The following is a 27,294-nucleotide window of genomic DNA, read 5'->3' as shown; positions in this document are numbered from 1 at the left end:
CTTGTTCCCCACAAGGGCTTTGTTTTTCACAACGATTGTGAGTGACTTGTCTGGAGGGCTAAGCCACCAGAGTCTCCATTAACAAGTAGCACAGGCATACACCCTCATCCAGTGGGTGCTCAAGAGAGGCAAGTATAACACATTTGGATACCTAGCACCATACAGCATTTCAGAACTGGCTCAGCTCATCTCTTCCTTCCTCCACTCATTTAACCAGATTTCACATTTGCCTCTGCAGAGAAGCCAGCTGCAGAAACCAGCATTATAGAATAGCACCAATGTCCTCCCTGACCCCAGTGGCTAACTATCTTCTGCACAGCAGGGGAGACAGAAGGAAATGTCTGAGGGATTCAGGCTGTAGGAAAATAAAGTCAGCCACAATTACCATTGCATACATTTTCTAACCCATTTAAATGGGATTCTAATTGCATAAAATTACTAATTTTGTTCATTAGAGTTCAATTAAATTCATCTGAATTCAGGATAATGGCATTGTTGTAGTACAGCCATACTAAAGATGAAATGCTCTCTCCTGGCTGTTTTCCTTTGACAAAATAAAGTTTTGCTTCTAACGAGCTGAGAGACAAAGCATCTTTTACAACAGAGCAATGAAGATTGCAGATTTAAGAGCAGCCAGCTTATTTTCATTATAACAAACAGACATGTCCTTGGTTACCAGAATAAATAGATTTGATCATGGATACTTTGTATTTCAGGGGGAAAACTTCAGGCAGTTAACAGCTTCTTAATCCTATGACAGTGAGGTCTTTAACAGGCAACGGGATGTGTCCTAGAAGTTGTGTTCTTGGGCATTCTGTATTCCAGGCAGATATTTAATTTCCAGCTCAATTGGGCTGTCCTGAGGGAGCAGAACCTTTGCATTTCAGGAAGTGAAATAAAGTCCTAAATGAGCTGGAAGTTAAATATCTGCCTAGAACACATAATGCCCTTGGGCAAGGCTTCTAGACCACCTCCTATTCCCATATATGCAGGCAGTGTATGGTCCTCATATTTTCTACGGGTGGCCTCTTCCCAAGGCACAACTTATGGGGAAATCCTACAGAGCCAAGTGAGGGGGGAAAACAACTGAGTTGCATAAAGTGCTGTGAAACATTGACCATCCTATATAAATAAACGGATAGAGTTCTAGGTTTTAACATTGCTGTACAAAGATTTTTCTCTGTTCAACTTCTACAGAAGTCTTTCCTTTGGGGATCAGGTGGCATGGATTCCACTTTGTCCTTGTAGGAATTTAGAATGTACAGAAGTTAATCTTTATTATTTAATATTACCGTGCACACCAGTTTTACATTTTGCCCTTAATTGTATTACATTTCCCATACCAAGAAAACAATTTAAACCCATGACTTGTTTTATATGAACAAGGGAGAACAAATTCCTCCATAAGAGGCTCTCTCTTTTGTAACAAGCTGCATATCAATGGCACATAAATAACAGTTATTGCTCCCAGGAGTACCCTAGAACTTTAAAGCAGCAACACACAGACAGACCATAAGCTGCCTTCACTACATCTTGCACAGAAGACACTAGGACAGAATTAGCCAACTCTATAGAACTGCTAGTCACAAGATGTTGCAGAAACCTGCATTAGGTTCCTCTTATGTTTTACATTATGCCCACTTCATCATTAAAAAAATATCCCTTCTATCCATTGCTACTGCCTCTGTTTAAACACTAGCAGGTTCATGCTTCTTTGATCACAAGCACAGCTAAGAAGTGTTTTTGTAAGGCAGATGAGAATCAGGAGAGTGGGAATGGAACAAGCATATTCTACATGGGCTACTACCCTACTATCACAGAAGACCAGCCCACTCAAGCACCTGCTCACATAGAGAAACCACAGCAACCAGTACTGTAGATTAAAAACAAGCACAGCAGCAGCTTAGTATTTGATACAGGGAACTATCACTTATATAAAAATCACTTCATCAGGAAATAGTACAATTGGTTTTAAGGGCCACCCTGCACAGGCCTCCGTAGCACATTCCCTCTTCTCTACCACACCAGCACTGACAACCCTCAGGTGAGAGAGGATTAACTCTGCTGCTCCCCTCAACCTTCTCCTGTGACCTGACCAGCCTAAGCAGAACTCACCTCCCTCTCCCCCCATCCCAAACATTGGAATGAGTAAACAACATCCCTGGGATGCCAATGAATTCATCTTCTAGGACCCCCCAAATGACACTTGTTCTGACACTTCCAACTCATCCTTCTAGGGTGCCTAGTTTAAATGCGGCAGAGTAATTGTGCCCTCCTGCTGGAGGCTTTAATAACGCCACAGCCAGAAAGCTGCTCATCACAGTGCAGCTGGGGCTGGTTTCCAAGCTGGAGCTCATTTTCTAACCTAGGCACCAAGCTGCTTTTAACTGTAATGAATTTGAATTTCTAGCTTAGGATAGGAGGATAGTTTCTATACAGATAGCAGCAGGGTTTTATGGGGAGCCAGTCACTGGTTCTCTGAGAATAGGTGAGGAAGATGGAATGCAGGGAGCTGATTTTCAACTGAGTGGAGTGCAGTGGGTGCAAAAAGCTGTCCAGTCAGGCTGTCTGTTTAGCACACCCGCCTCAGACAAGCAGGGTAGACTCAGGCCTCCCCTTTTCTCTGGTACTGTTGTTATCATTGCTGGATGCTTCAACAGAGCAACAAGAATCAACTGAGCCTAGAGAGTGATGTATCCACTCCCCTGGCATTTAGTACTGGGAAGTTGTACTAGAAATGCTAGTGCTAGAGAATCACCACATGGCTTAGGTCTCATCATCCAGCTGCACTGAAAGGCATTACATTCACTCAAGTCTTTATTTCAATTCTTCTACTGGTCACACCGTCATGCAGCTAAATGTATTAGCTTAATCACACCATTATGGATTATTACCATGACTTTTCATTTTAACTGTGCTCCTGGAAGGTTTTTGGACAGCTCAGAGGTGGAGACTGGCTTCAGCAAACACAGAGTTGACACAAACAAGGTGAAAGATTGTGTTTGCTGTGGCAATAGGCTAGGAGGAGGGCAGGACAAGTAGAGGCAGGACCTGGGGGTCAGGAGCAGCAGCGTAGTAGAGGACAGGGAAAATAAGGAGCAAAAGGGAGAGACAGCAGGCAAAGGAAACCAGCAGTCCTTTCTCCACAGAATGGGACGAAGACACCACTGAAGTGAGCATGGAGCACATCGGTGCTTGAAACGGTTTGTGTCTGTGCTAAACACAAATAACCGAGACAAGCAGCAGCAAGAGACATGTTAATTTCTGTGTCTCACATAGATCTAACTTTGCCAACCTGTATTCATTTTGCCATAGGACTGAGGAGGGGCTTTGACAAGTCCAGAGACTTCAAGTGAAAACACAGCAAATGTGGGTTTTCAGTACATGGCTTCCCTTTTCTGCACAACATATTTTCCCATGGCTGCAAGGCCCCATACTCAAGTAGTTTCATACCCCATTCATAGTCACACCTTTCATCTTTCCATTTTTACTGTTCCTAACACGCTCTGGAGCAAGAGCGGGGGAACTGTGCTATTAACTTGGAGGTATCATACTTTCTACGTTCCCATTTAATTTCAATCATTCCACAGCAGCCAGGTTCCTATGAGTGAAAAGATACATACCTAGACAGCTCAGTTAGATTTCTGGGGCTCAAAAAAAATAAAAAATAGCAACTAGCATTGGCCACTGCCAAAAGACAGAATATTAGGCTAGATGGGCCTTTGGTCTGACCAGTATGGCTGTGCTTATGTTCTTATGACTTGGGTGGAAGATGCAAGTGCTGTTACCAAAAACATTTGAGTCAATTCAGCAGTAGAATCAAGAATATATTTAGTGTAATTTACTGTATTTTGCACTTAAAACATTGGCAAAATTTAGAAATGATGGTTACATTACTGTCCACTTGCCAGGAACAGTAAGCATTTGAATCTAAATGGAGCTCATTGTCCTTAATGAGAGAGCTGACAGCATGATAGCAAAACAGTTCTCATAGAGATAACACTGGCTCTTTCTAAGGAAATGGATACAGGAATGCAAGTTTCAAACATGGGGCCATTAGGAAGATGGCAGCTAGGTGCTCCAGCCACTGTCTACAACCATGCACACATTACACCCCCAAAATACTGATTTGGGCCTCTTTAGCAGTCCCTGAGGTTTGAAAACCAGACCCATTGATGAATGGGTGAGACTTGGCTAAGTAAGACTCAGTGCAGGTAAGATGGAGGTAATGTTGTACCATTAGGGGAACCATCTGTTAAATTTTGCAGAAATCACATCAGCATCCTTAAGGCAGGGTGTGTGACTGCTGTTTGCAGTAGAAATTAGCAATTTAGTTCGCTTACCTGTTCTGGAACCACCATTTCATGCCCAATGAGAGCAGCAGCAGCTAAGTACATTTTGCATCCCTTCTCTTGATGAGATTCTGTATCCTCTTTCAGGTGACAACCTTTGTGACAATCAGGCTACAGCAGAGTAGTGGAAGGGAAATAGATTTTAGCTCAAGATTAAATAAGTTCTTGTTCCCAGGGTAAACTTACAGAGGCTACTCTAGAACTAGCAGGTCCTTGCCAGAATCAGTCAGGGAAATCAAGTCAATTAAAGCACCTGCAGCTGATGAGGTTTCTAGAGGCAAGGGAGTCAGACTAATTAGAACACCTGGGACTAATTAAAAACCAGTTAAGACTGGTTAAAGAGGCCTCATCTGCTGCTAGCTGGGGGTGGGGATAGCTGAGAAAAGAAGGTGTTGTGGAAATTCTTTGAGTAATAAGTGCAACTATGGGCTGTGGTAAAGGGAGGATTATGTGCAAGTGACCCAGGGAGTTGTAGCTGTCATGGGAGACATTTGCAGGCAGCTGCTTACACAGAGTCCTGGACTGGAGCCTGGAGAAGAATCCAGGCTCAGGCTTCACTTGCTGTTTAAACATGGGAACAGAACTGGTTTGGGAAAAGGCCTTCTCCTGCCCTGTAATACTTGGAGAGGTCCTAGAGAATTGGGTTTTCCCATGTTTCCCACATGGGCTAACAATGAGTATCTCACCAAACAGCAACCTGCTGCCCTACAGAAAGAGCCCAAAGTGAGAGCTGCTAGGAGCCTCTGAAGCCTCCAATCTGCCTAAAAGAGTGGGACCCAACAAGACTGAGGAAGAGCTTTGTCATGCCTTATGGAGGTCAGTCCCCTGCCATCCTAGGCATAGCTGCTGAAATGCATTCAACATGGGGGTTACATCCATGAGACCACATAGGCTCTGAAACATGCAGCCACCTTGTCAATCGTCTGGGAGCTGAAAAGAGGGTGAAGGAATCTTCAGAGCTCTGTTGATCTGTGAATTTGCTGTCTCTCTCACAATGCCATTTTGCTGGAGCTTCGTGGGGGTAAGCAGGAGTCAGCAGCCAGCAGATTATCGCTTGGCTTTAGCATTTGTTTTATCCCCTTAGCCAACAGCACTTGGATTTGTAAGTCTTGCAGAGGCACCCCAAAGCTTCTCTCTGCTCCCCAGCACTGGTGGAGAGGCAGGCAGCTCTCCAGTTTCTTAATAGTCATTGGGGTTCTGCAGCAGGCAGGATGTGGGATAGGGATGGGAGGATTTGGGGGAATCAGATTGCTGGGAGTAGCCTGGGGGCATAATTTCCTTGTTCTGCTGTTTCATGTGGGGGAGGAGGGTTGGTTTTTGTAACCCACACCCATAACTATTTGGAGCAGGTCCCTTTTGCAAGGGTGCTGGAAGCCATTGACCCAAACTGTAAGCCTGGTATATGACAGGGAAACACTGCCAACCAGGGGATGTAGCAGCACCTCTGTACTTTTGATTTGTTGAACAGTTAAAATAGATCAGAAAATAAAGACTTGTACATTGGTAGGCCAAAAGCCTCCCTGGTCCCCAAGTATGCATGGTGGGTGGGGTATTGGAGCAGCCAGCCTTTTAAACCACACAGTGTGTAGAGCAGCCATTTAATGGGCCTGGGGCACTGGCTGCTGCCATTGTCTGAGTGGCAATTGCCACCTCCCCTCCCCTCATCGGCATACCTGCTTGTAAAATATTGTAATCTATACAAATAGGCTGTACAAATTACCCTAATAAGTGTTACCATCTCTTGTTTCTAGTACCCTGATCTCCAGGTCTTTTCTGTAACCTGCATTTGCCACCTATGAACAATTAACCTATCACTCAGCAAATGAAACTTTCTTCCACAACCTTCTGAAGTAGTTCCAGCATTGGACTGATATGGGGAGAGGGCCAATGTCTATTTCCTATGGCCCAGCTGGCGCTCAGAAAACCCTGTAGGCACCAGTTCTTGGATAGTCCTGAGCTCCAGGTGGAATCACTATTTTAATTATATAGTGGGTTTAATATTTTGTTAAACTGAACGCAACTTTAGTTCCAAAGAAGCTAGGGATGGACTTCCTCATGTGGTAACATGGTAGTCCGTTACATATGTAACGTAGGGCCAACTAGCAATTCTGACCTCAATCATCATGTTGGGGCCAGTAAACCTATAAAGTTTAAGTGCTATCCAAGCCTTGAGTGCAGGCATGTGGCCTAACTAATTCTGAAGGTATCAGAGCCTTTGTTGAAAGCCAAAAACCATGTTAGATAAGCATTTAAAGATCTTGGTTTAATTCACAGTAAAAGAAAAGTGTTTCAGTGCTGCAGCTGATGCTCATCTTTGGTTTGTCACAGGTATTGCAGCATACAGAATTGTGCCAAGGTCGGACTGTCTTCAGCTATGTGCAGTACCTGGACAGTCATAGGTTATGCACAGATGGGGATGGAGACAGAGGTAAAGAGATACTAGGAAAGACTACACTGGCTAACAGAGCTATACAAAAAGTATAAAGCATAAAATCTTGATTAAAAAGTGATGATCCAGACTGCAAACCCGGTTTTCTGCTACAGGGAATACCACATAATTCGCTAGAGAAAATGGATTACATGCTTTGACAACAGCGAGGCCGTGTCAGAGAATGTTCTCGAAGCAGAACTAAGCCATAATTGACATGTTATTACAACTTGAGTTGGGCCAAACATGGCTTTAACTGAGCCATTGCTCTCTGATGCTAAGCTTTGTTTTGAACTCGGGGAGGTGGGCTCCAATCCTGCACTTCGGGTGAATTGGAGCTGTGAGGTGAGTAGAGAAGAGGAAATGTCAGCGTCTGGCAGCATTGCCCTCCATCCTGTATATGGCAGGTGAGTGCTTGTGCTTATTTCTCCTCTTGAGTCACAGGAGAGCTTTTTCTGCCCCAAAGTTGTCTTTAGCAGCACCTGAATGTATGTGTGTATCTGGGAGGCAAGAAGCCTGGAATAGGGATAGTCAGATTTGGTGAATTCCTCAATATGGACCAAGTAGTTGTACTAAAAATGTCTCTGTACACAATAAAGAAGCCGTAAAAATCTGTGTGCCTCCTTCCCAGCATATGGAAGTGTGGGATGGGGGGGCCACAAAAAAATCCTTCCTACTTCAGATACAAGGAAAGTAATTGATTAGTGGTGTAAATAATCATTACAAAGCACTAGAAAAAACAGTGCTGACTTACAAGCCTATCCTTCTCTAAGGCCGTGTCTACACTAGCCAAAAACTTTGAAATGGCCATTTCGAAGTTTACTAATGAAGCACTGAAATACATATTCAGCGCCTCATTAGCATGCGGGTGGCTCGCCGCCGCGTGGCTCGTCCAGACGGGGCCCCTATTTTGAAAGGACCCTGCCTATTTCGAAGTCCCCTTATTCCCATCTGCTCATAGGAATAAGGGGACTTCAAAGTAGGCAGGGTCCTTTTGAAAAGGAGCCCCGTCTGGGTGAGCCGCGTCAATTTTGAAGTGCCGCGGCAGCCCGCATGCTAATGAGGCGCTGAATATGTATTTCAGCGCTTCATTAGTAAACTTCAAAATGGCCATTTGAATGGCCATTCTGAAGTTTTTGGCTAGTGTAGAAGTAGCCTAAGAGCAGTGTCCTTTTCTTTAAAACACATCAATAAATTTAATAGCCCTGAGGACTAGAAACCACCCTCCTGGGATCTCTTTCACTTGCTTTCCATGACTTTAAAAACAGTTAATGGCCATTCAGTCTCTTCTATCTCTATCTCAGCATTTAATATGAGATGTTTTACAATGAGCTTACTTAGAAAGGTATTTTATCTATATGAGCTATAAAATACCTACTGGTATGTAAGTTACGGAACATACCAAACACACGACTCCATTTAATGATATAGAATCCACCCAGGTTACTTAATCCTATTTTTGCCTGAAGCCCTGTCCTATTACACAGATGAAGCAGCATCACTTCATGTGGTGTCAACACTTGTAACACTATGCAGCCACTGGAAGAACTGCACGCCTGCTCCATTTAAGCTATTGTTTCGCACAGAATCCTCTTGCTAACCCCCGTCCTATGTTTTTTCACCAAGTGTCTACATATAACAATACCAAATTTTGTACAGCTTCAAGAGCGATATTTGCTCCTGAAAAAGTTGCTGATTTCACCCCTTGGGTTCCCTGGAGTGATGCAACAGGTATGGGGGTTTAATTAAAGACTGCATTATATGCTCAAGGGCAACTGGGTTCTCTACCTTTTGAGTACTTTGCAACTTTTATGTTCTTTTAACACAGTTGGAGGAGGGATTCAATGGAGGGAGGGATCATTTCCTAAATTTTTAAAAGGCCAAACATCATGCAAAACCTGTCACATGGAACCCTTCTGCTCCACAGCACTGGCCTCTGCCACTTGAACTACCAGAATAGTTGATTACATTAGCAGCTGTCCTTCAGGTGACCAAGTATCAGAAGGGTAGCCCTGTTAATCTGTATCCACAAAAATGAGAAGTCCTATGGAACCTTCTAGACTAACAGATATTTTGGAGCATAAGCTTTCGTGGGCAAAGACCCGCTTCATCGGATGCATCTGACGAAGTGGGTCTTTGCCCACAAAACCTTATGCTCCAATAAATTTGTTAGTCTACGAGGTGCCACAGGATTTCTCACTTTTTTCAAGTGACCAAGACACAAGACAATGAGGGGCAATTCTTCAGTGGGTTTCTCAGTTTGCTTACAGCAAAGGAATGGTGAGGCTCAGGAATCCTGGATTCAATTCCAGGACCTGGAGTGGAGTATGATCTAGTAGTTGGAGATCCTTTCCCAACTAGCAACTCCCTGGTCTTAACTCTGCCTCCCTTCTGTTTCTCACTGCTTTGTATGTAAGGCTGATTGGATTTCCTCCTCTTCCATGATGCCTGGTTACCAGCAAATTGGGCACTAAGGATGCAGATATGACAGCCTCCTTCCTGTTAGGTCCAGTGCCTGGTGCATCTATTGGAAAAGTCTGGTTCAGATTTTGCAGCCCTGGCATGATACATGCACAACCCCTCTGGGATGATGAATATGTAGGACCATGGATAAATAGGTGTGTGGGGAAGGAGCATGCTCAGTGCAAATGGAACGTTCTGAGACGTGAGCAGCCAGCCACTAACAAATCTTGCCTGATCATGTTTGAATTCTACTTATTCATAGGTTTATAACGTGGACTAATTTGAGCAGATTTTTAGGGGGAGAGCAACAAGCACATCCTTGACCCCAATGGCAATCCTCACCAATCCCCTATTTCAAGTTTCTGTTTTAAAGCCCAGGTGCTCTAGAGCCTCTCAACTGCATGGTGGCACAATTTTAACATGGACAAAACTCTTTTCCCTCTGCCCACACCAGTCTTGACCTTGGAAAAGTGTTTCAAGTTAAACATTACAAAAATGTGCCAAGGCAAACATTCAACATAAACATATGGGCAAACTAATGTTAGGTAACTAATGATGTAAAAAGCCCCCGCTCAGTCCACTGCAATGCATATGTAAGTTTTGTACCTTTTAGTCATTGCTGGTTTTAAGTACTATAACTATCTGTAGGCTTCGTAATAGTAGCTTTGTTTTGTACACGTAGCTCTGTTCTATAGTTATGTTTTGTTTCGTAAGCTTTGTTTTGTAGCAACTGCTAGTTACACATTAAGTATTATATAAGTTAATATGAAATTTTGTCTTGTAAGAAATCATGGCTGTTCCTCTTGTAAAATTTTCTTTCTGAAGTCAACTTTTCTGTGTATGTGTGTAATGGAATAATGGTGAGTGGGTGAGTTCGTCCTTTTTTCTTTGAGTGACATTTAATAAAACACATATCCATGTAACCCTGTGGTCTTGCTAGTGTTAATTAGGGTGACAACTAAAATAATGGAAAGTGCTCACACTATTAACTGTAAGTAAGGAAGTTGATGTTTAACTAGTTAGGATTTATAATCTCATCCTAAACAGATGCAGGCAAGGGTTGCTCCAGCCCCAGAGGGCAGCCACAGACAAGAGGTGCTCCAGCCTGGCCAGAGCAGTCCTTGTCCACAGTGAGCTGGTGTGGGAGGGGGGGAATGGGGAGAGAATCTGGGGAGGCCACTCGAGTCCCCCTGCTGAAGACATGGGCTGCTCTGTCCAGGCTGGAGCACCCCTGCCCACTGCATGCCAGGGACTGGGGCTGCTCCGCCTAGTTAGTGTTGCTGTGGACCCACCTGGGCTGTAGCGGCCTCCCCAGCCACCTCCCCCTTCACCTAGTTAAATGGTTAAACTTACCAGTTAACCAGTTAAATTGGATTTTATATCCCTACAGCAAGTAGCTACCACCTCTACCTGTAAACATCTAGCTGTATGGGGAATCCTTGTAAGTGTAGTTTTCTCACTGCATTTGAGAGCGCTTTTTTTACCTATAGACGGCAAAGCTGTACCTGAGTTGTTGGTATGTATATCATCCCAAATCAGTGCCAATAAACCTTTGAACCACACTCTGGCATCATGTTCTGTATATGCTACATGGCACAGAATCCCGTTCTAAGGGATTTAGAAGTGATCCCAGGAAGATGGCTAGGTAATGTTCAAAGGGGCATGATAAATGTGTTTATCACATCACATAGCTCTGCAATTTTTCATACAACTGTCACCTCCTTCTCTATATGTGTGTGTGAGACACTACCCATCACAGACATTAATGACTGTGCTTTCTATTAAAATACAACCTGCACTGAAGTGGAACACACCAGCTGTTTAACCAAACAGAGAAACAGCATTACTTGGAGAGGTGATGGAATCTCCATCCCTAGAGGTTTTTAAGTCCTGGCTGGGATGGATTAGTTTGGATTGATCCTGCTTTAGGCAGGGGGCTGGACTCAACAACCTCCTGAGGTCCCTTCCAGCCCTAGGATTCTACGATTCATTAAGAGTGTAAGGCAGGAAAAATATTGGAAGTCCACAGGAAATTATGTGTGCTTTCATAACACCTCTAATTTTAAAGATGTGATTGAACCAACAAGGAAGTATAGACAAGTAAATTAGAATTTCTGCAGAATATTTGGTACCATGCCAGCTACTCATTCAAGCACAATTTAGTTTGGTAGTGGATTTTTCCCTCACAGTCTCTTCTCTGGAGAGCATACTAGCACATGAAATTAGGAGGGCTGTATTTGTAAAAATGAGGGCAGAATCTGTCCCATTACGTTTTAAAATATTGTTTATAAATTCATATCAGATAATTGTACTAACTTTTGTGTTTTATAACACAAGAATGGAATTATATACAGGCTTCAAAATATGTGTACCTTTGGGAGAAGGGGGCTACACACCTACTACTTTTAATTGTAATTTTCAGTGTTGTAGCACAGCATGGTACTACTGAACATCATGTTCTTCCTGAAAAGCATCAATTTTGAATTGCCCTATCATAACATAATGCAAACTGGATGAAACAGAAGTCCTCTAAAGTTAACAATGCAACATTCAATTTGATCAAACCTTGAGCAGAACTCAGGGTGGGGGTGGGATGGGGGAAGCACTATGCTGCTACTACAACATTTTCTTTTGCTACCTGGTATAAATCTATGTCACATTTCCCTGTTATTCATGAGGATGTGAACACGACCCTGAGTAAAAGCAGGGCATTTCTATCACTGTCTGTCAAAACACTGATGCTTATGTGAACGTGTACCCCACACCCAGTATTCAGGATTATTGAACATTCTGATTTTCATCAACTGAGAGAACAAAAAGTGGGTTCTATTGCTTAAAACAGAGAACAGGTGCCTCAGCTCTTAGATTATACAGCTAACACTCCTAATGCTTCGAGAACAACGAGAAGTCTTGTGGCACCTTATAGACTAACAGATATTTTGGAGCATAAGCTTTCATGGGCAAAGACTCCTAATGCTATAATACAGGGAAGACAAACTTTCCTCAGTTCAATACATCTTCAATACTAATATACTTACTCTGTCTACTGCACCTCGTACCAGTGTTGTGAGGTGACATGAACTTGCAAAATGCTCTGAGACGCTCACATGGGAGGCCCTAAATTATCATCATCATCCTTTGCATTCGTATAACGTCTTCCATTTGAGATTCATAAAGGAGGTCTGAAAACATCCTGAAACAATTACTGAAATTTTATAACATTTTCAAATTTGGATGCTGAAAGAAAAAACTTAAATCCATATTTAGGAACTTAAATAATAAGGACCTGCTCTTCATTGGTGCTGAGTCAACTTAAGGGTCTGCCTGTAACACACAGGAACAAGAACCCGTATCTCCTGAATCTCAGACCATTGTTTTTAAACACATGCCCATTTTCCCTCCCTAACTGCACAAAACAATGCCATCATTATAGAACTAGTCTGGTGAAATGTTCTGAAGACAACTGAACACGTGCCATCCACCTCTCCCCCAAATTGCCATGCAACATTACTTTTTTTCATTGCAGAATCTTCAAACTATCCATTGTTGTATAATGAGAAAGTTGCTGGATCTCCAGGTTCTCATCATGATATTCTTTCTTTAAATACAATGTTGATTTATGGCTGCTGAAATTAAGATAGTTACATTTCAGAATGACTCTCATTAAGGCAAGAACAATGAGGATAAGATACTATATATTTTATGAATTCTAATAATTATTAATAAGGCAGTCAGGATTTTTACAAATTGGCGACAATCCCAGTGAAAAACCAGGCAAAAGATGTTTTTTTAAAATAAAAATCCCTAGTACCTATCTGCATATATCCTTTACAAAGTATCTCAACCCCCATTTTAGAGTGGTGAATTGTCCAAAGTCATGCAGCAGGTTAATGCAGATCTAGGCACAAAACCCACAAGTGACTCCTATCCACCCACACTATCTCACCCTGGTCTTTTTAGTAGCTGTAATTCCTCAATGTACTTATGCATTTTAGGATGTTATTGTCTCATGAAACTTCACAAAGGCTAATAAAATCATTCTTATCCTCTAATTACATGACAAAACTTCACATAACTAAATGACTTGGCATCTGAATTTAGCTCTTGACAAGTTGAATACGAGCCCTCTCTGTGTGGCAAATGAGATCTATGTATCCAGTAGCTTTGCTTTTCCTTCTGATCTGCCAAAAGGAGCTCTGATGTTTTGAAATATGCCAGGCTGCACTCACTAAACCCTACACACTCAAGAGAAAGCATTCTCAATTAGAAATACATTCATGATTGTTGGAGCTAAGCAATTTCTTAGAGACTAAAGGGATTTTTAGTGACTTCCTGGAATAAAAAAAGCAGTCAATGAAACACAAAGAAATTAAAATTCCAAATGAGATGTCATGCAGTAAGTGAAAAAGCTTTAGTTTTCCAGTCATATAACTAAGAATAACCTTGCAAAGGATGCAGTGAAACTAAGGTATACACTTCCCAATAGCAAGGAGGTTTGCCACAAAAAGTGTTTTTCCATTTTTCCAGGCCCATGTACCCAGTTATAAGAACATTTGTAAGCAGCACAATGAAAAACAGCAGTACTCAAGATTAAATTGGGCTCTGAGAGTTTTCTTCCTGCAGCAGCCCGTCAGAAATCCTGCTAATGGGCAACTTACGCATAACAGATGATGTCATTTTGATAATGGTTCCTTTTGGCTCTACACACACCAGCATTTCTGGCAAATAGCAGAGAACCTGAATGCATTTCCAGACTGTCTCTACAACCTCCGATTAGATCAGCATCACAAGATAGAAGGGAAAATAAAAAGATACAAGACCATGATACAATGTTTAATCAGTTATTCCACCAGTACTGAGCCTTGTGTAGCTACAGTTTGTTCTGTTCATGAATATACATATATATTGCTGGTGATTTGTTTCACTCACACAGATTTATAGATGGGCAATCACATCAGCAGACACAAAATTAGTAAGCAGAAAATGCATTATTTATTTTTAAACACTATTACATTTGCCAACTATTATTTAAAAAGGAAGACCATATTATATTAGTTCAAAACTATCCTGTTAAGCATATATATTTAAACTCTAATTTTACAAACACATCATGAAATAATGTTTATTTTACAAATCGCTATTTTAATAAGTATTATGAAAAAACATGTTTTAAAAATAATTGCCAAAATCTCCCTCTTTAAATATACACACACCCCTGGCTATTCTGAAGATTTCTTCCTTAGAAGCCAAAAAATATCTAAGTCATACTGAGTCCTCATCAAATCCTACTGAGAAGCAGTAGTGATACAAAAAGGTAAAAGCAATGTACAAAGTACACAAGTACAGCATGTATAGGTCTTTATACTGTACACGCTTTCATTTCTTTTTAAAATGTTTTATAAAAATGCTTATTTTAATATAAAAAATTGAATGTCCTTCCCTGGTTGTGGAAAATATACATGCCAGTCTAATCCTACCTTGTTATTAAAACTTCTGGTTTTCCAAGTGGTGGGGCAGAGACCGTGGTGAGAATTTTTGTCATCTTTATTGGATACTATATATTAAGATTTTCCTAGGAGCTGATGTTTTTCTCACCAAAATCACTGGGATTTTGACTGTATTCTAAGTTTTCTTTGGCATGTCATTTTGCAGTGCCTCTTAATTTCAGTTCAATTTCCTCCATTCTGTGATATAAAATTAATTTACAGTCTTTAATACATTAACAAGAAAAGCCAAATCTGGAGCATTTGAAATAAACTTGGATAATTTTAGGGAACTGTTTTAAAGGTTTACTGGTAAATTCATTGGAAAACTCAGATTATTTATTTTAGCCAAAAGTGATTTAATATAATGACAGGATGCTATCTTCAATAAAAGCACCAATCTATTCTGTATGTTTCATACCAGTATTTAATCTGTTTACTTCCCTGTAGTGTGTTGGTTTATTCATTTGTTGTGTTCTTTATAGTCCCTTTTGGCATTTCTTCTGGAATGAGCTTTTCAAAAAGCTTCGGTATCCAGGGTCATCCACATATTCATTCTTAAACCGGGAACTCAATACTCTCTGTCTCTTCTTTTCTCCCTGGATAATGTCTGCTCCATAAAAAGTGTCTTCAAACCTCATATTGGATGCTGTAGACTGAAAACAAACATTAATTACCTCTTCAGTTTCATAGAGGATATCACATTCTGACTCCTAGGGCAGGCACATGAAAACATAGGTACCTTCGGTTTAGACAACCTACAGACTATTTCAATGACTAACCCAGAGACTTTCACCATTATGAACACACCAGTGCTTCAGAACATGCAGTTTTTTAATAGCATTTCTAGGAAAATCCATTAATGTCAAGTATTGTTGTACTTATTTTTAAGCTCATTTCATATTGTTTAGTTCCATGCATTTATGGCGTGCCTTAAAATTCATTTGTGTGACTCTAGATGTTGGGTTCTTTATGTCAAAAGATCACAGAAATGAGAGGTGGGACAGATCATATTAGATTCAGTTCACTCCTCTGCCAGAGCAGGTCTGTTCCCAACAGTAAAGTATAGTATCTAGCATTTTATCTAGTCTCGCTTTAAATGTAACAGGTTGTATGATGCCAACTACTAAAAAGGTACTCTGTATCGCGGTGTTTCTTAAACTATGTTCCACAAAACACTGGTGTCCCGTGAACAACTCGCACGTGTGCAGCAGCGGCATAGCTACTACGGTTGAACCTCTCTTGTCCAACACCCTTGGGACCTGACCAGTGCCAGATGAGAGAATTTGCCAGACAATGGGAAGTCAATGTTTTCGAGCACATTACTAATGACTTCCACTGCTTACTGGGCTCTTAGACAACATTTAGGGGTAAATTACAGCTAAATAACAGCACAGAACACTGAGAGCCAAGACTGGTGGCTGTAAACAAACGTCATGGGACCACGGGAAGCTTGGCCACACTCATGATAAATAGTCATCCGGCTAACTAAAATCATGCTGGATTATGGAGTTTGCTGGATGAGATGGTTCTGGATTAGAGAGGTTCAACCTGTAGCAATGATTTGCTCTGCATGCATATATTTTCTGTTGTTAAAACCAGATGCCATGTTTCTTCTTCATTGCTACGATACTAAGTTACTTCATTTAGTTTTTGCTGTTTTTTTGTTTTGTTTTGGTTTTTGGTCTGACAACAGTTTTTTGAAGAAAATTTTCACAGGTGTTCCACATAAAATATATTATTGTTTGGAGTTCCAGGGTCTCAAAAAGTTTAAGAAACACTACTCTATACAAGTGCACGACTAGTGTGGAAAGGGAATCATGAGTACAGCTGGTGCTCAAAAATAAATATAAAAAAGGGCAAAAACTGAAATAAAACAGTGAAAAAATGAGATGGCAACTCATTAGCTATTGAAGAATTATGAAAGTGACAAATGACAGGATTTTTAAGTCCCATTCCCACTGCTGAAGTCAGTAGCCAAATTCCCAGGGATGTCGATGGCACGGAATTAAACTATTAACATGGAGAGATACCATACATCCCTAGCTCGTTCAAAAGAAAGGCTGGAGCCAGCAATATAAAGCATGAGGCTAATCCTGTGAGGAGCTGAGAACCCTCTGACTTGAGGGTTCTCAGATTAGTTCTGAGTTCCATTAACTTGTACAACAAAGATGCACTCAAAACCTTGAGGACTGGTCTGTACATGTGCGAACTCCAAGTTACAGGATACATGCATCAGGCTCTCCAATAGAAGAAGAAATATACATCTCATCAACAGCAACCACTTTGTTGCTGGAGTTTATTAGTGGTCTAAATTGCATGTTTTTAAATAATACTTAACACCATGAAAAAGTTAATGGTGTCAAATGCAAAAGTAAAATAGTGATCTATAAAAGTGTCACTATTTTATAAGTATAACAAAACCCAGCCATGTCTATATTATTGTCCTTAGTCAAATGCAACAGTAAAACAGATTTACAGCATACCTAGTAAATTCTAAACTCCTGTTATGTATTCTTTGTGCAAAACCAAGAAGTAATAGGGTCTTTTCTGAATAAAATGAAAAACAAGCAATTGCACTCACACAGGTGGCTTCTTGTTTTTTGGTTTTTTGGGGGTTTTTTTCCCCCCCAGAACAATCTATCTTAACCTTTAGGACACTGAAGGATGAATGTACTCCTGTGAAGTAAACTGGAACTGAGGCGCGGAAGTCTAGAATACCTGACTTCTGAATGTCCCTGCCAGAAGGAGCTCTGCTCCTTCCCATTCTTATTGCCTTTCTTGCTCCACCCTTCCTAGCAAAGCAATTCTTATCAAAGAGACAAATTCATCCTTTTCTGCCCTGACCAGCAGCCAGTCTTAGCTTTCCTCTCATACATGGTGTATGTCACTTCTTACTCCAATCACACCTTCCAGAGAATGCCACATGGAGAAGCTGTTCATGTCAGGTGGGCATGCTGAAGAGACAGTGGAGGGTAACGTCAAGATTTGCTTTGCCATAGAATTCTGACCTGCCTTTAGTGGCCAGCAGCAAGAAACACCCCCTCAGCCGTATTCCAGAGTTCTGAGTTTGGCTGCTCCAAACTCACTTAAATTGGCAATCCTCAGGTGGTCCCCACCTCTCATTCCCTGGGAATCACCTAATTTCCAGATGGTTCATCTCATGCAACACAGGTGAGAGAAGGGACAGTATGTGCAAGTGCGTATCTTTATGAACACAGGTTGCTGTTACTCTAGTTTACAAACATGTTCACATTATCTTTAAACACAACATGGATATTATATTCATTAGCTGTTGAATTTAAATATTATATGATTTTTCATTTGTACACTTTCATTTTATATGTTAAAAATGACTAAAAATGTACTAGCAGTGTATGGTTTTAAGTGGATTGCTGAGAAACAGAGCAGCATATGTTCCATGCAAATGAGAGAAAGAATGTGGCATCTCTGAATCTATTTGACCCACTGATATTGGACTGATAACCCACTAAGGCTACATCTACACGTGCCCCAAACTTCGAAATGGCCACGCAAATGGCCATTTCGAAGTTTACTAATGAAGCGCGGAAATGCATATTCAGCGCTTCATTAGCATGCGGGCGGCAGCGGCGCTTCGAAATTGACGCTCCTTGCCGCCGCGCGGCGCGTCCAAACGGGGCTCCTTTTCGAAAGGACGCCGCCTACTTCGAAGTCCCCTTATTCCCATTGCTCACTTTTGAATCACCACAGCTGCCATTATGCTAATGAGGCACTGCATAGTCATTGCAGCGCCTCATTAGCATATTTTGAACCTGCTCATTAACATGCCCCTTTCGAAAGGAAGGGGCACGTGTAGACCCAGCCTTAAAGTTTGTGTTTCAGAATTACAAAGCTTTGGGAACTTGTAAAGTATACATAAATATTGCATATATTTAACAAGGGTATGGAAAGAACATTTCATCTGTCAACACAAGATGTTTTCTTAATTCTTTTTACTCTGACAGATGTTCTAGTAAGATGTCCCTGCCAGCACTCGAGAGGTAGGTTTGATGAGGGTATTTGACTGTACTGAAAGAACATTAAAACTGCCTCATTGGCCAGTGTACACTTCTGCTCTTTCTATGAATTTGGATAGACACTCTAGCACAGACTTGTCACAAAAATCCTTATGCTAATTCAGAATAAGGTCACAGCTTGGTCTAAAAGGTCCTTTCGAGTAAATTAACATTAAAGCATTTTAATTTCTAAATACTTACGAAACGGGCTTTCACTCGCTTAGGCAGCTCTTCATCTAACGTGTAGATCTCTTCCCTCTTCATTGCTATCTGAGAACCATCTTCAAACTCAACCTAATTTGACACATGGGAATTTTAGAAAAATATACACTCATTGTTTACAATCCTCAGGAATTCTCCAGCAACAGATTATCTAAGGAGATATCAAAAGTTTAATTTAAATAATTACCTGTCATTCTTTATTTTTAGGGAGGAAAATAAAGAAAGACCCTGAACACATTATAGTAATAGCCATACTTTAGACAATGATCACCACTAAAGCTATGTTTACATTTGTGCCTTTCCCTGGCTACTTGTTGTACACTTGCCTGTGTGCCCTGCACACCTGCTGGGTGCCCAGATACAATGTGATGAGCATGTGATGTGCATATACGCCCCATGGCTATGCCACCCTTTCCAGTACATGACAACAGTGCTGCCATTTCAGTGGCAGTATGACATAGTCCTGTGTGTCACTGAAGACACACTGAGAACTGTCTTGTATTGTGTTGTTGGTACTGTATGCTGTGTCTGGGGATGACAGCTCTCAATTTTCCCTTCTGCCTAACTGCACTGAAAAAAATTGAACATCTGCATGATAATGTAGTTCTGCTCCTGTGACAAATGTTCACGTAGTCCAGTACTCGATATGGAATGGAATGGGTCCAGAAACATTTGAGACACTGAAAAAGGCTGACAGAGAGGTTGAATGAAAATCCACCTGAGTTTCAAGGAAAAGGTGTGTTGAATGCTGGGGTTGCTGCGGTATGACCATCAGTGGACTGCCACTTCTGGCGCCAGAGAACCAGCCTGATGTAGTGGTACCACATCATCTTGGAAACCTGGAATGTTGACCAATGTCTGAAGAATTCAGATTACAAAAGCAGACCTTCATGGATTGTGCAGGTAGCTTGCTTCCATACACTTGCATCAAATCACTCCTCTCAGAAACCCATGGCAGTACAAAAGCAGGTGGTTATTGCCCATCAGAAGCTGACATCTGACAACTACTGGTCATTTACAACAGTTTGGGGTTGGGAAGTGAACTGTCAGGACTGTACTGGTTTGCTACACTACCAGGACTGTAATCACCTAGGCATGTTTGCTATATATAAAGTCCCTTAAAATATAGCAGAATATCAGAAGATGGAGGTTTCTGAACAGTGCAGGGGACATTGACAAAATACACATCCTGATACTTTGCCCACAGAAAGGGGCAAGTGAATATGCGAACCAAAAATTTCACAATTCATTTGTTCTCCAGGACAGAATGGACAACCAAAGTCAGTTCATGAAACCAGCGTGTTGGGCATATGAGTGCTCACTCCTTGATATCAGGGTGCTCAGGAGGTTGTGGCTGAAACGGAGTTTGGGGAGGTATTTTTTATTCCTCAGAAATTACATCATCCTACGCAGCGTTTCTGTTCTCAGTTATGTCCCCTGCTTATACACTCCCAACTTTGCTCATTAAGTGCTTTCCAACATCCCTGTCCCAAGAAAAAAGAATATGGCTATAGCCTGAGCAGCTGCAGAATGGCAGGGGAATGCCTTTGGCAATCTGACAGCTCATTGGCAATGCCTGCAAGCACAACTGGATGCCAATGTAGCCAGTGTAGTCTGCATTATCATGATATGCTGTATCCTGCACAACATATGTGAGGCTAAAAGAGAAAATTCCTAGAGTTACTGGGCTCAAGGCATATCTGATTTAGATCTGATTTACAAAGTCTATGAAGTCTCAGGAGATAGCTGTGTTAGGCTATGTCTACCCTCAAGAGTTTAGTTGACAAAACTGGTGTTTTCTCAACAAAACCCAGGGAACATCCACATTCTGAAGGCATTCTGTTGACAATAAGTTGACAGAATGCAGCACTTCTATCAACAGTGTTCTGCCACTCCCCTATGAGGCAGAATGCCTCTGTCACCAGATTCTGTCAAAAGAAAGCTCATCTGGAGATTCTGTGGGGCCCTCTTGTCAACAGATAGGGCTTTCAGGACACCGGGCAGCCTTGTCTGACGTGCTTCTGGTTGGCCATTCTGTTGAGAGAGTGGCCAGGCACTCCTTCCTCTCTCTGTCGACAGAGTGGATTGCTCTTTTCATCTACTTGCCAGTCTGGTCGCAAGCTGTCGACAGAAGCTGTGCTGGAAAATGTCTTTTGACAGAAATTTCTGTCGACAGATCACTCTAGTGTAAACATAGCCTTAGTCTGAAACTTGACAAATAACAAATGGTTCTGTGACACCTTAGAGACTAACAAATGTATTGGGTCATGGCCTAATACATTTGTTAGCCTCTAAGTTGCCAGAGGACAGCTTATCATTTGTAAAGTCCAGAAAGGTAGTCAGATCCCACTCAGGTTCACACTGCTTCTGGTTCCCACATAGCAATGGAATTTTGCTATTTTCTCATATATGGAACAAAAAGTGACTTCGGAAAGTGCCAAGGGACAGCATGTTGATGCTGCGATGCCACTCAAAAAAATCAATAAATCATTGCTCATGGTTGTCCAGTTTCATAATTCACTGGGTTTCAATCCCCTGCAGCTGATGTTAATGTAGTAACTGAAAGAAAACAACTGGCTGAGGGTATGCTCCAAGGGCCAGGTGGCTGCTCTTGGAATATGATTTATCATCACCAGAGCTGATCAATCCAGTTCACAGGAGAACTGATCTTAAATGCTCAGCATGTTGCTATTATCTTTAAACATTTGGGTAAGGGTCAGACAGCAAATGCATTACGGCAGTGAAGACCTAGTGTTATTCATGACATGATGCATGAGCTTTACCCCCATCTACTTTGAACTGTAGAATGGGTACGGGCCATGCCACAACAGAGACATGTATACATCCACACCCCTCAGGCATGCCAGCTATCTCACACTATTCTGTCCTCCCAGAACATGCTTCAGGCCAGGGCTTCAGATGGGATAATAAGAGACTCATGGCACAATAGTGTATATGAGCACAAGCACAGGCATAACTTTAGATTAACATGCAAAAGGACTGCACTGCCAACATTGAAATTTGTATATAAAAGTACAAATATATTTGATTAGAAACGCTAAACAATACCAACATAGACAACATCACTTTATTGCACAGTAAGATGTTATTCTGCTGTTTACATTTGCTTCTAATTTCCCAAGTGGTGAAAATTAATTTCACCGTGTTATATTTCAAGGTTGTGGAAGACCATGTCAAATGAAAGAAGGTATGAGTGACACTAAGGGAAATGCCAGTTAACAGAATTATATTGAATCTGATGGAATTTCTTTAAAATGCTCTGTTCAGAAGATGAAAAGCTTTATCATGCTTAGGTTTAGATTTAATCCAACAAGAACCCCCTTTAGCAGAAAATGAGAAAGGAAATGTAGCTAGGTGCAGGGAATGCTAAAATACTCAGCCTTCGAACCATTTATGCTTTGTGAGAAGTTTATACCCGCCACTACCACTAACCGTCCCTGGAATTCTTCACCTATAAGAGATGAATGTCTGCTATTATCTATGATTCTATTTTGAGTCCCTTTAGAAACTTTAATTTAAATCTCATTTTCAGAAAACTTGGAAGAGCCCCATCCTGAAAGCTCATGTGGCTTCAAAGGAACTCTCAGAACAGCAACTATATGTAGAAAGTAAGTGGTGCAGGGTTAGGCATAAATGAGGTGAAAATGCACACTGAAATACACTAGAGTTTGACCCCCCCAGATCCTTTCAGCACCACTCCTTCTGAGGCAATCATTTCCCATGTTTATGTGTGCAACTGACTGTTCCTTTCTAAAGAGAATACTTTGCATTTGTCCTTATTGAATTTCATCCTATTTACTTCAGACTATTTCTCCAGTTTGTCCAGATCATTTATATTTAAATCCTGTCCTACTAAGTACTTGCAACCCTTCCCTTCTTGGTATCATCCATACATTTTATAAGTGTTCTCTCTATCAATGATTTAGATAATGGCATACAGATATTGAACATAACTAGCTCCCGAACTGATCCCCATGAGGTCCCACTCATTCTGCCTTACCAGCATGATTGTAAACCATTGACAACTACTATCTGGGAATGGTTTTCCAACCAGTGTTGCACCCACTTTACAGTAGCTCCATCTTATTTGTATTTCCCTAGTTTGTTGATAAGGAGGTCATGCGAGACAATATCAAAAGCCTTACTAAAGGCAAGATATACCACATATATCGTGTACGGTGCATCTTTGTACTCTCCGATCCTATTGCTAACATGTGCAGGACTGGTGTCCATCCATGTTAGAGCAGACTGACGCCTATTTGTACTTAACCTATGCTGTAAAAGGTGACAAAGAATCAAAAATATATCCAGGGATCAGTATGACACTGGGGCATCACTATATTGCCACCTACTCTTGCCCGTTTTGGTAATACCTCTTTTTTCCAAGCCACAATGGTAGCACAGGGGAGAGACATGAATGGTCCACATTTACTGTAGCCCACCAAAGAATCACCTTGATGCTGGGGAGATAATCCCTGTCTCTTAAATGGGCTTTAGGATAAAACTATACTGCAGGCTATAGTCCAGTGGTTCTCAACCCTGGAGGTACACAGATATCTGCTAGAGGATATAGCAATGCACCTAGCTATTTGCCTAGTTTTAAATCAGGTTACATAAAAACCTCTAGTGAAGTTTCATACTAAGCTTTCCTTCAGACAGCGGCTTGTTTATGCTGCTCTGTACTGTACACTGAAATGTAAGTGCAATATTTATTTTTCAACTGATTTATTTTATAATTATATGGTAAAAATGAGAAAAGTGAGCATTTTTTCAGTACTACTATGCTGTGACACTTGTATTTTTGTCTGATTTTGTAAGCAAGTAATTTTGAAGTGAGCTGAATCCTGGGTGTACACAAGACAAATAAGATACCTGAAAGAGGTACAGTTATCTGGAAAGGCTGAGAGCATCTGATATACTTATTCAATTGCCACAAATATTAATTGGAGTTTCTTGCACAAATTAGTGTACTAGAAATGCACGCAGATATTGTTCAGGACTAGCATTAATAAGGATGCCTCCAGCTCTCAATGGTGTAATTATTTACACAGGATGTCAGACTACTACTAAATCCAAATTTTAACTAGGCTCCAGCCGCTGAATTTCAAACTAGCTCTTTCGGTCAAGTATGGTATATATTATTTTGGGTGCACTGTAAATGCAGATATTCATCACAGAAAATGAGGGCCTCTACTACATATGCACAACCAAAGATATATATTGTGTATTCAGACAACAGGATAAAATATGAAAAACTACACCTGTACTGGGTCCGTCAGTGTATTATGTTGTTCTTCCCACATATTTTTCTTGTATGAGAAAATTATAAACTAATGGTGTAAATGAAATGCCAAAAAAAAACATTTAATTGAGTACATGGAGAATGTGGACATCTACAGAAAGTTATAAATTATTACTATAACAGAACATACAAACAAACTGGCCAAGCTGCTAAACACTCAGGTGACAGATTTGCAGAGTTTACTTAAAAATACACATTTGATTTTGCATGCACAGTTATGAATAGGATTCATTCAGGATAACAGGGCTTGCAAATGTCCTGTGTGGTACTGGCACAGATGTTTATGCACATGATCCTGGTTATTGCACGCACAGCTCCCATTGTTGTCTGAGTAAATTTCACATGAATGCAAGAGAATTTAACACATGAATTCCTTTATCTGAGTAAAATAGATTTGTGCAAGTTTTATCACACATTGTAACTTTGTTTCAGCACTCCCCTCACCCCTTCTCATACACAACCCTTTCTAGTCTCTCCTTTTGTAAAGAGCTTTTGGCCTAGTCCTTACAGGACCTGGGTGAGATCCTGCACAGTGCCTTTATGTGGTACAGCAGAGAACTCACAACATGTAAATAAGAGGGACAAAGGTGGCTTTAAATCACCTTTGCACCCTCTCAATCCTTGTATGTATTGTAGTCCTTATCTCAGCCCCCTAAAGCTGTTCTGTGGGCTGCAGCACTCCCCAGAATCTCTGCAGTGCTGTGCGCCCGTGAGCTGACCCTCACATGCCCCTAATCACCTGGGTATGTCCTCTGCAAACAGGGCTTTATAGGGGGCCCATGAAGGCAGCCTTATGGCTGCTTCCATAGTTCTAGTGCCAGGAGAATTCTCCCACAGCTAGATTTCAGGCACTGAGAGCCCCTTCACACTGCTCCTGTCCTGTACCCAACATAAAAGGTCCAAAGTGGAGGTGAGTGTTTCACCCTAACATTAATTCTGACTTACTTATTTGTGTGGTCTTGGAAAGGTTACCTAATCTTTCACTGTCTCAGTTTTCTGGTCCCGTAAAAAAGACGTTACTACAGCTCACCATACCTACCTCACAAGGTTGTCATGGGCATTATATTCAAAGCATAATGCACATATTAACTATAAGAGGTCAAGAGCACAGCGTAAGGGTCAGACCTTTTAAAACCTGAGTTTGATTGCCATTTCTTCCACAGACTTGCAATGTGACCTAGCAAGTCACTTATACCCTCTCCATATTTTAATTTATCCATGGATATAATAGTATCTGCCCACTCTTGTAAAACGATTTGAGAGCTGCAGATGGAAAGCATTATATAAGTGAAAATGATGCTTTTTTTGTCTCTGAAATCAGGACTGAGTTCTTTTGTCTTGTGCACACTACTCAGTTCTCCGTTCTTTCTAAGTATACAACATGTCTTAATGTACATGTTAATATAATACTGTTTCACTGAACACTGAAATCGTCTGCTTAGACTATGCTTTTCATTGTCCTTTCATCCCTTTTTCAAAAACTACTCTAACTGATTAAACAGGCACTCAGTTATACCATTAATCAAACAATTATGAATGCTCAAATAAGCAAATACTATGGAAAGAACAACACAGTTTCATACCAAAGTCTTATTTTATAGGATGATAACTGTGAGCTCCTATATAAGTATGCACTTGCTTGCGCTGGAATTTTAAAGGTGCAGCATTGTTTGCAGCAACACATAACTATAGCAGCAGCTCATCAATTGCAAACATTTGGGGACAACTGTTTGATAAGGTAAAAGGACTATTGCTTAAGAATTAGTACTGAACTCGTAGGTCTGCTTTCCAAAAATTTAAATCTGTGGTAAGGCCAGTCCGACTTTAGAGCGGACTGAGACATGAAGACATTTGAAAGGAAGATTCTAACATGCACATAGTAAGAAATACAGGCACTCACCTGATACATGTGAGCTACATTTGTTCCCAGATATTTTGCTCCATAGAGTTTTCCATCAGGCCACTTCACTTGCACCACCTCTCCCTCTGCAGGTGGACCCAGCTTCAGGCAGTCTCTGCTCTATTTACAAGAAAGAGATTGTGTCTCAAGTCAGTGATTAAGCAATTTAATTTCAAAATTACCAGTCAACTGCTTCTTACGACTTGATAATTAGAGGGGAGTTGTTATCACGTGTGTTCCAAGAATTATAATGCTGTTAATCAGCCAACAAACACATTGTTTTTCTTTGTGAAAAGGAACTCGTGACCAAAGAAACAGTCCTAATGCTTTGATGCCACAAAGTCAAAGCAATGTGTATGCATCAGGTATTCATCAGGAATGGTGCTGCTTTCCCTGGAGTTCATTTTGGTCACGTAGCCTACGTCTACATGGCAGAGCCATTTCGGGATACCTGAGTATCCCAAAATAGCATCTCTGTGTCTTTGAAAAACACCTGTTATTTCAAAATATTTCTCTGAAATAAAGTGTGCGCTATTTCAGCATGCCTGTAGTCCTCGTTGCAGAAGGAGTAAGGGATGCTATGAAATAACCTATTTCAAACTTCACTTGAAATAAACTACGTAATTTGTGTAGTGCAGATTGTGTTGCTTATTTCAAGTTTAGGCTGTTGTGTAGATGTAGCCATACTGAATATGAAGTCTAACAAAACACAGCTACATGTTTGCTGTAAATTTACTCTGGTGGTTTTTTTACATACTTCAGCAATTTATCTTTTGCTTACACCAATGTGTTCCTGCTACATGGTTACTGATGCAGTATACACGACTGATCAAATTTCAAATGTCGAGAGAATCAGCAGGTTCTTTGCTTAGTTGGGAGACAGACACAAAAGGACGTCAATGGTTTATTGCCACCTCTGTATCACCTGAGCTCTGGGATTGGCTACTGGGATAAAATATGCCGGGTTTGACCCACTCACTCTGTGGGATGCTCTGCCAGGTGAGTGTAGCACAGCATTCACACCCCAATGCACAACTCTACATTCAGAATTGTAGGAGTGGCCACAGAAGTGTTTTTGTGTCAGCA

The 27,294-nt window shown here is 41.1% G+C and overlaps 1 protein-coding gene across 2 annotated transcripts in view; it reads right to left on the bottom strand.

Annotated features, from left to right (window-relative positions):
- Positions 1–14,099: 14,099 nt before the first annotated feature.
- The window catches only part of KDM4C (lysine demethylase 4C), a 461,923-nt gene continuing 448,728 nt past the window's right edge, over positions 14,100–27,294 (bottom strand). For both annotated transcript variants that reach the window (XM_074994881.1, XM_074994882.1), the window contains exons 20-22: positions 26,209–26,328; positions 18,965–19,057; positions 14,100–15,382 (exon numbers count right to left, since the gene is read on the bottom strand). In XM_074994881.1, the coding sequence (XP_074850982.1) occupies positions 15,206–15,382; positions 18,965–19,057; positions 26,209–26,328 (390 nt within the window). In that variant the 3' untranslated portion in view covers positions 14,100–15,205. The remainder of the gene's footprint in view (positions 15,383–18,964; positions 19,058–26,208; positions 26,329–27,294) is intronic.

The sequence above is a fragment of the Carettochelys insculpta genome, chromosome 5 (assembly GCF_033958435.1).
Source record: "Carettochelys insculpta isolate YL-2023 chromosome 5, ASM3395843v1, whole genome shotgun sequence".
NCBI lineage: Eukaryota > Metazoa > Chordata > Testudines > Carettochelyidae > Carettochelys > Carettochelys insculpta.
Note: the sequence above shows the minus strand (reverse complement) of the source record. Positions and strands in the feature narration are given on the sequence as shown.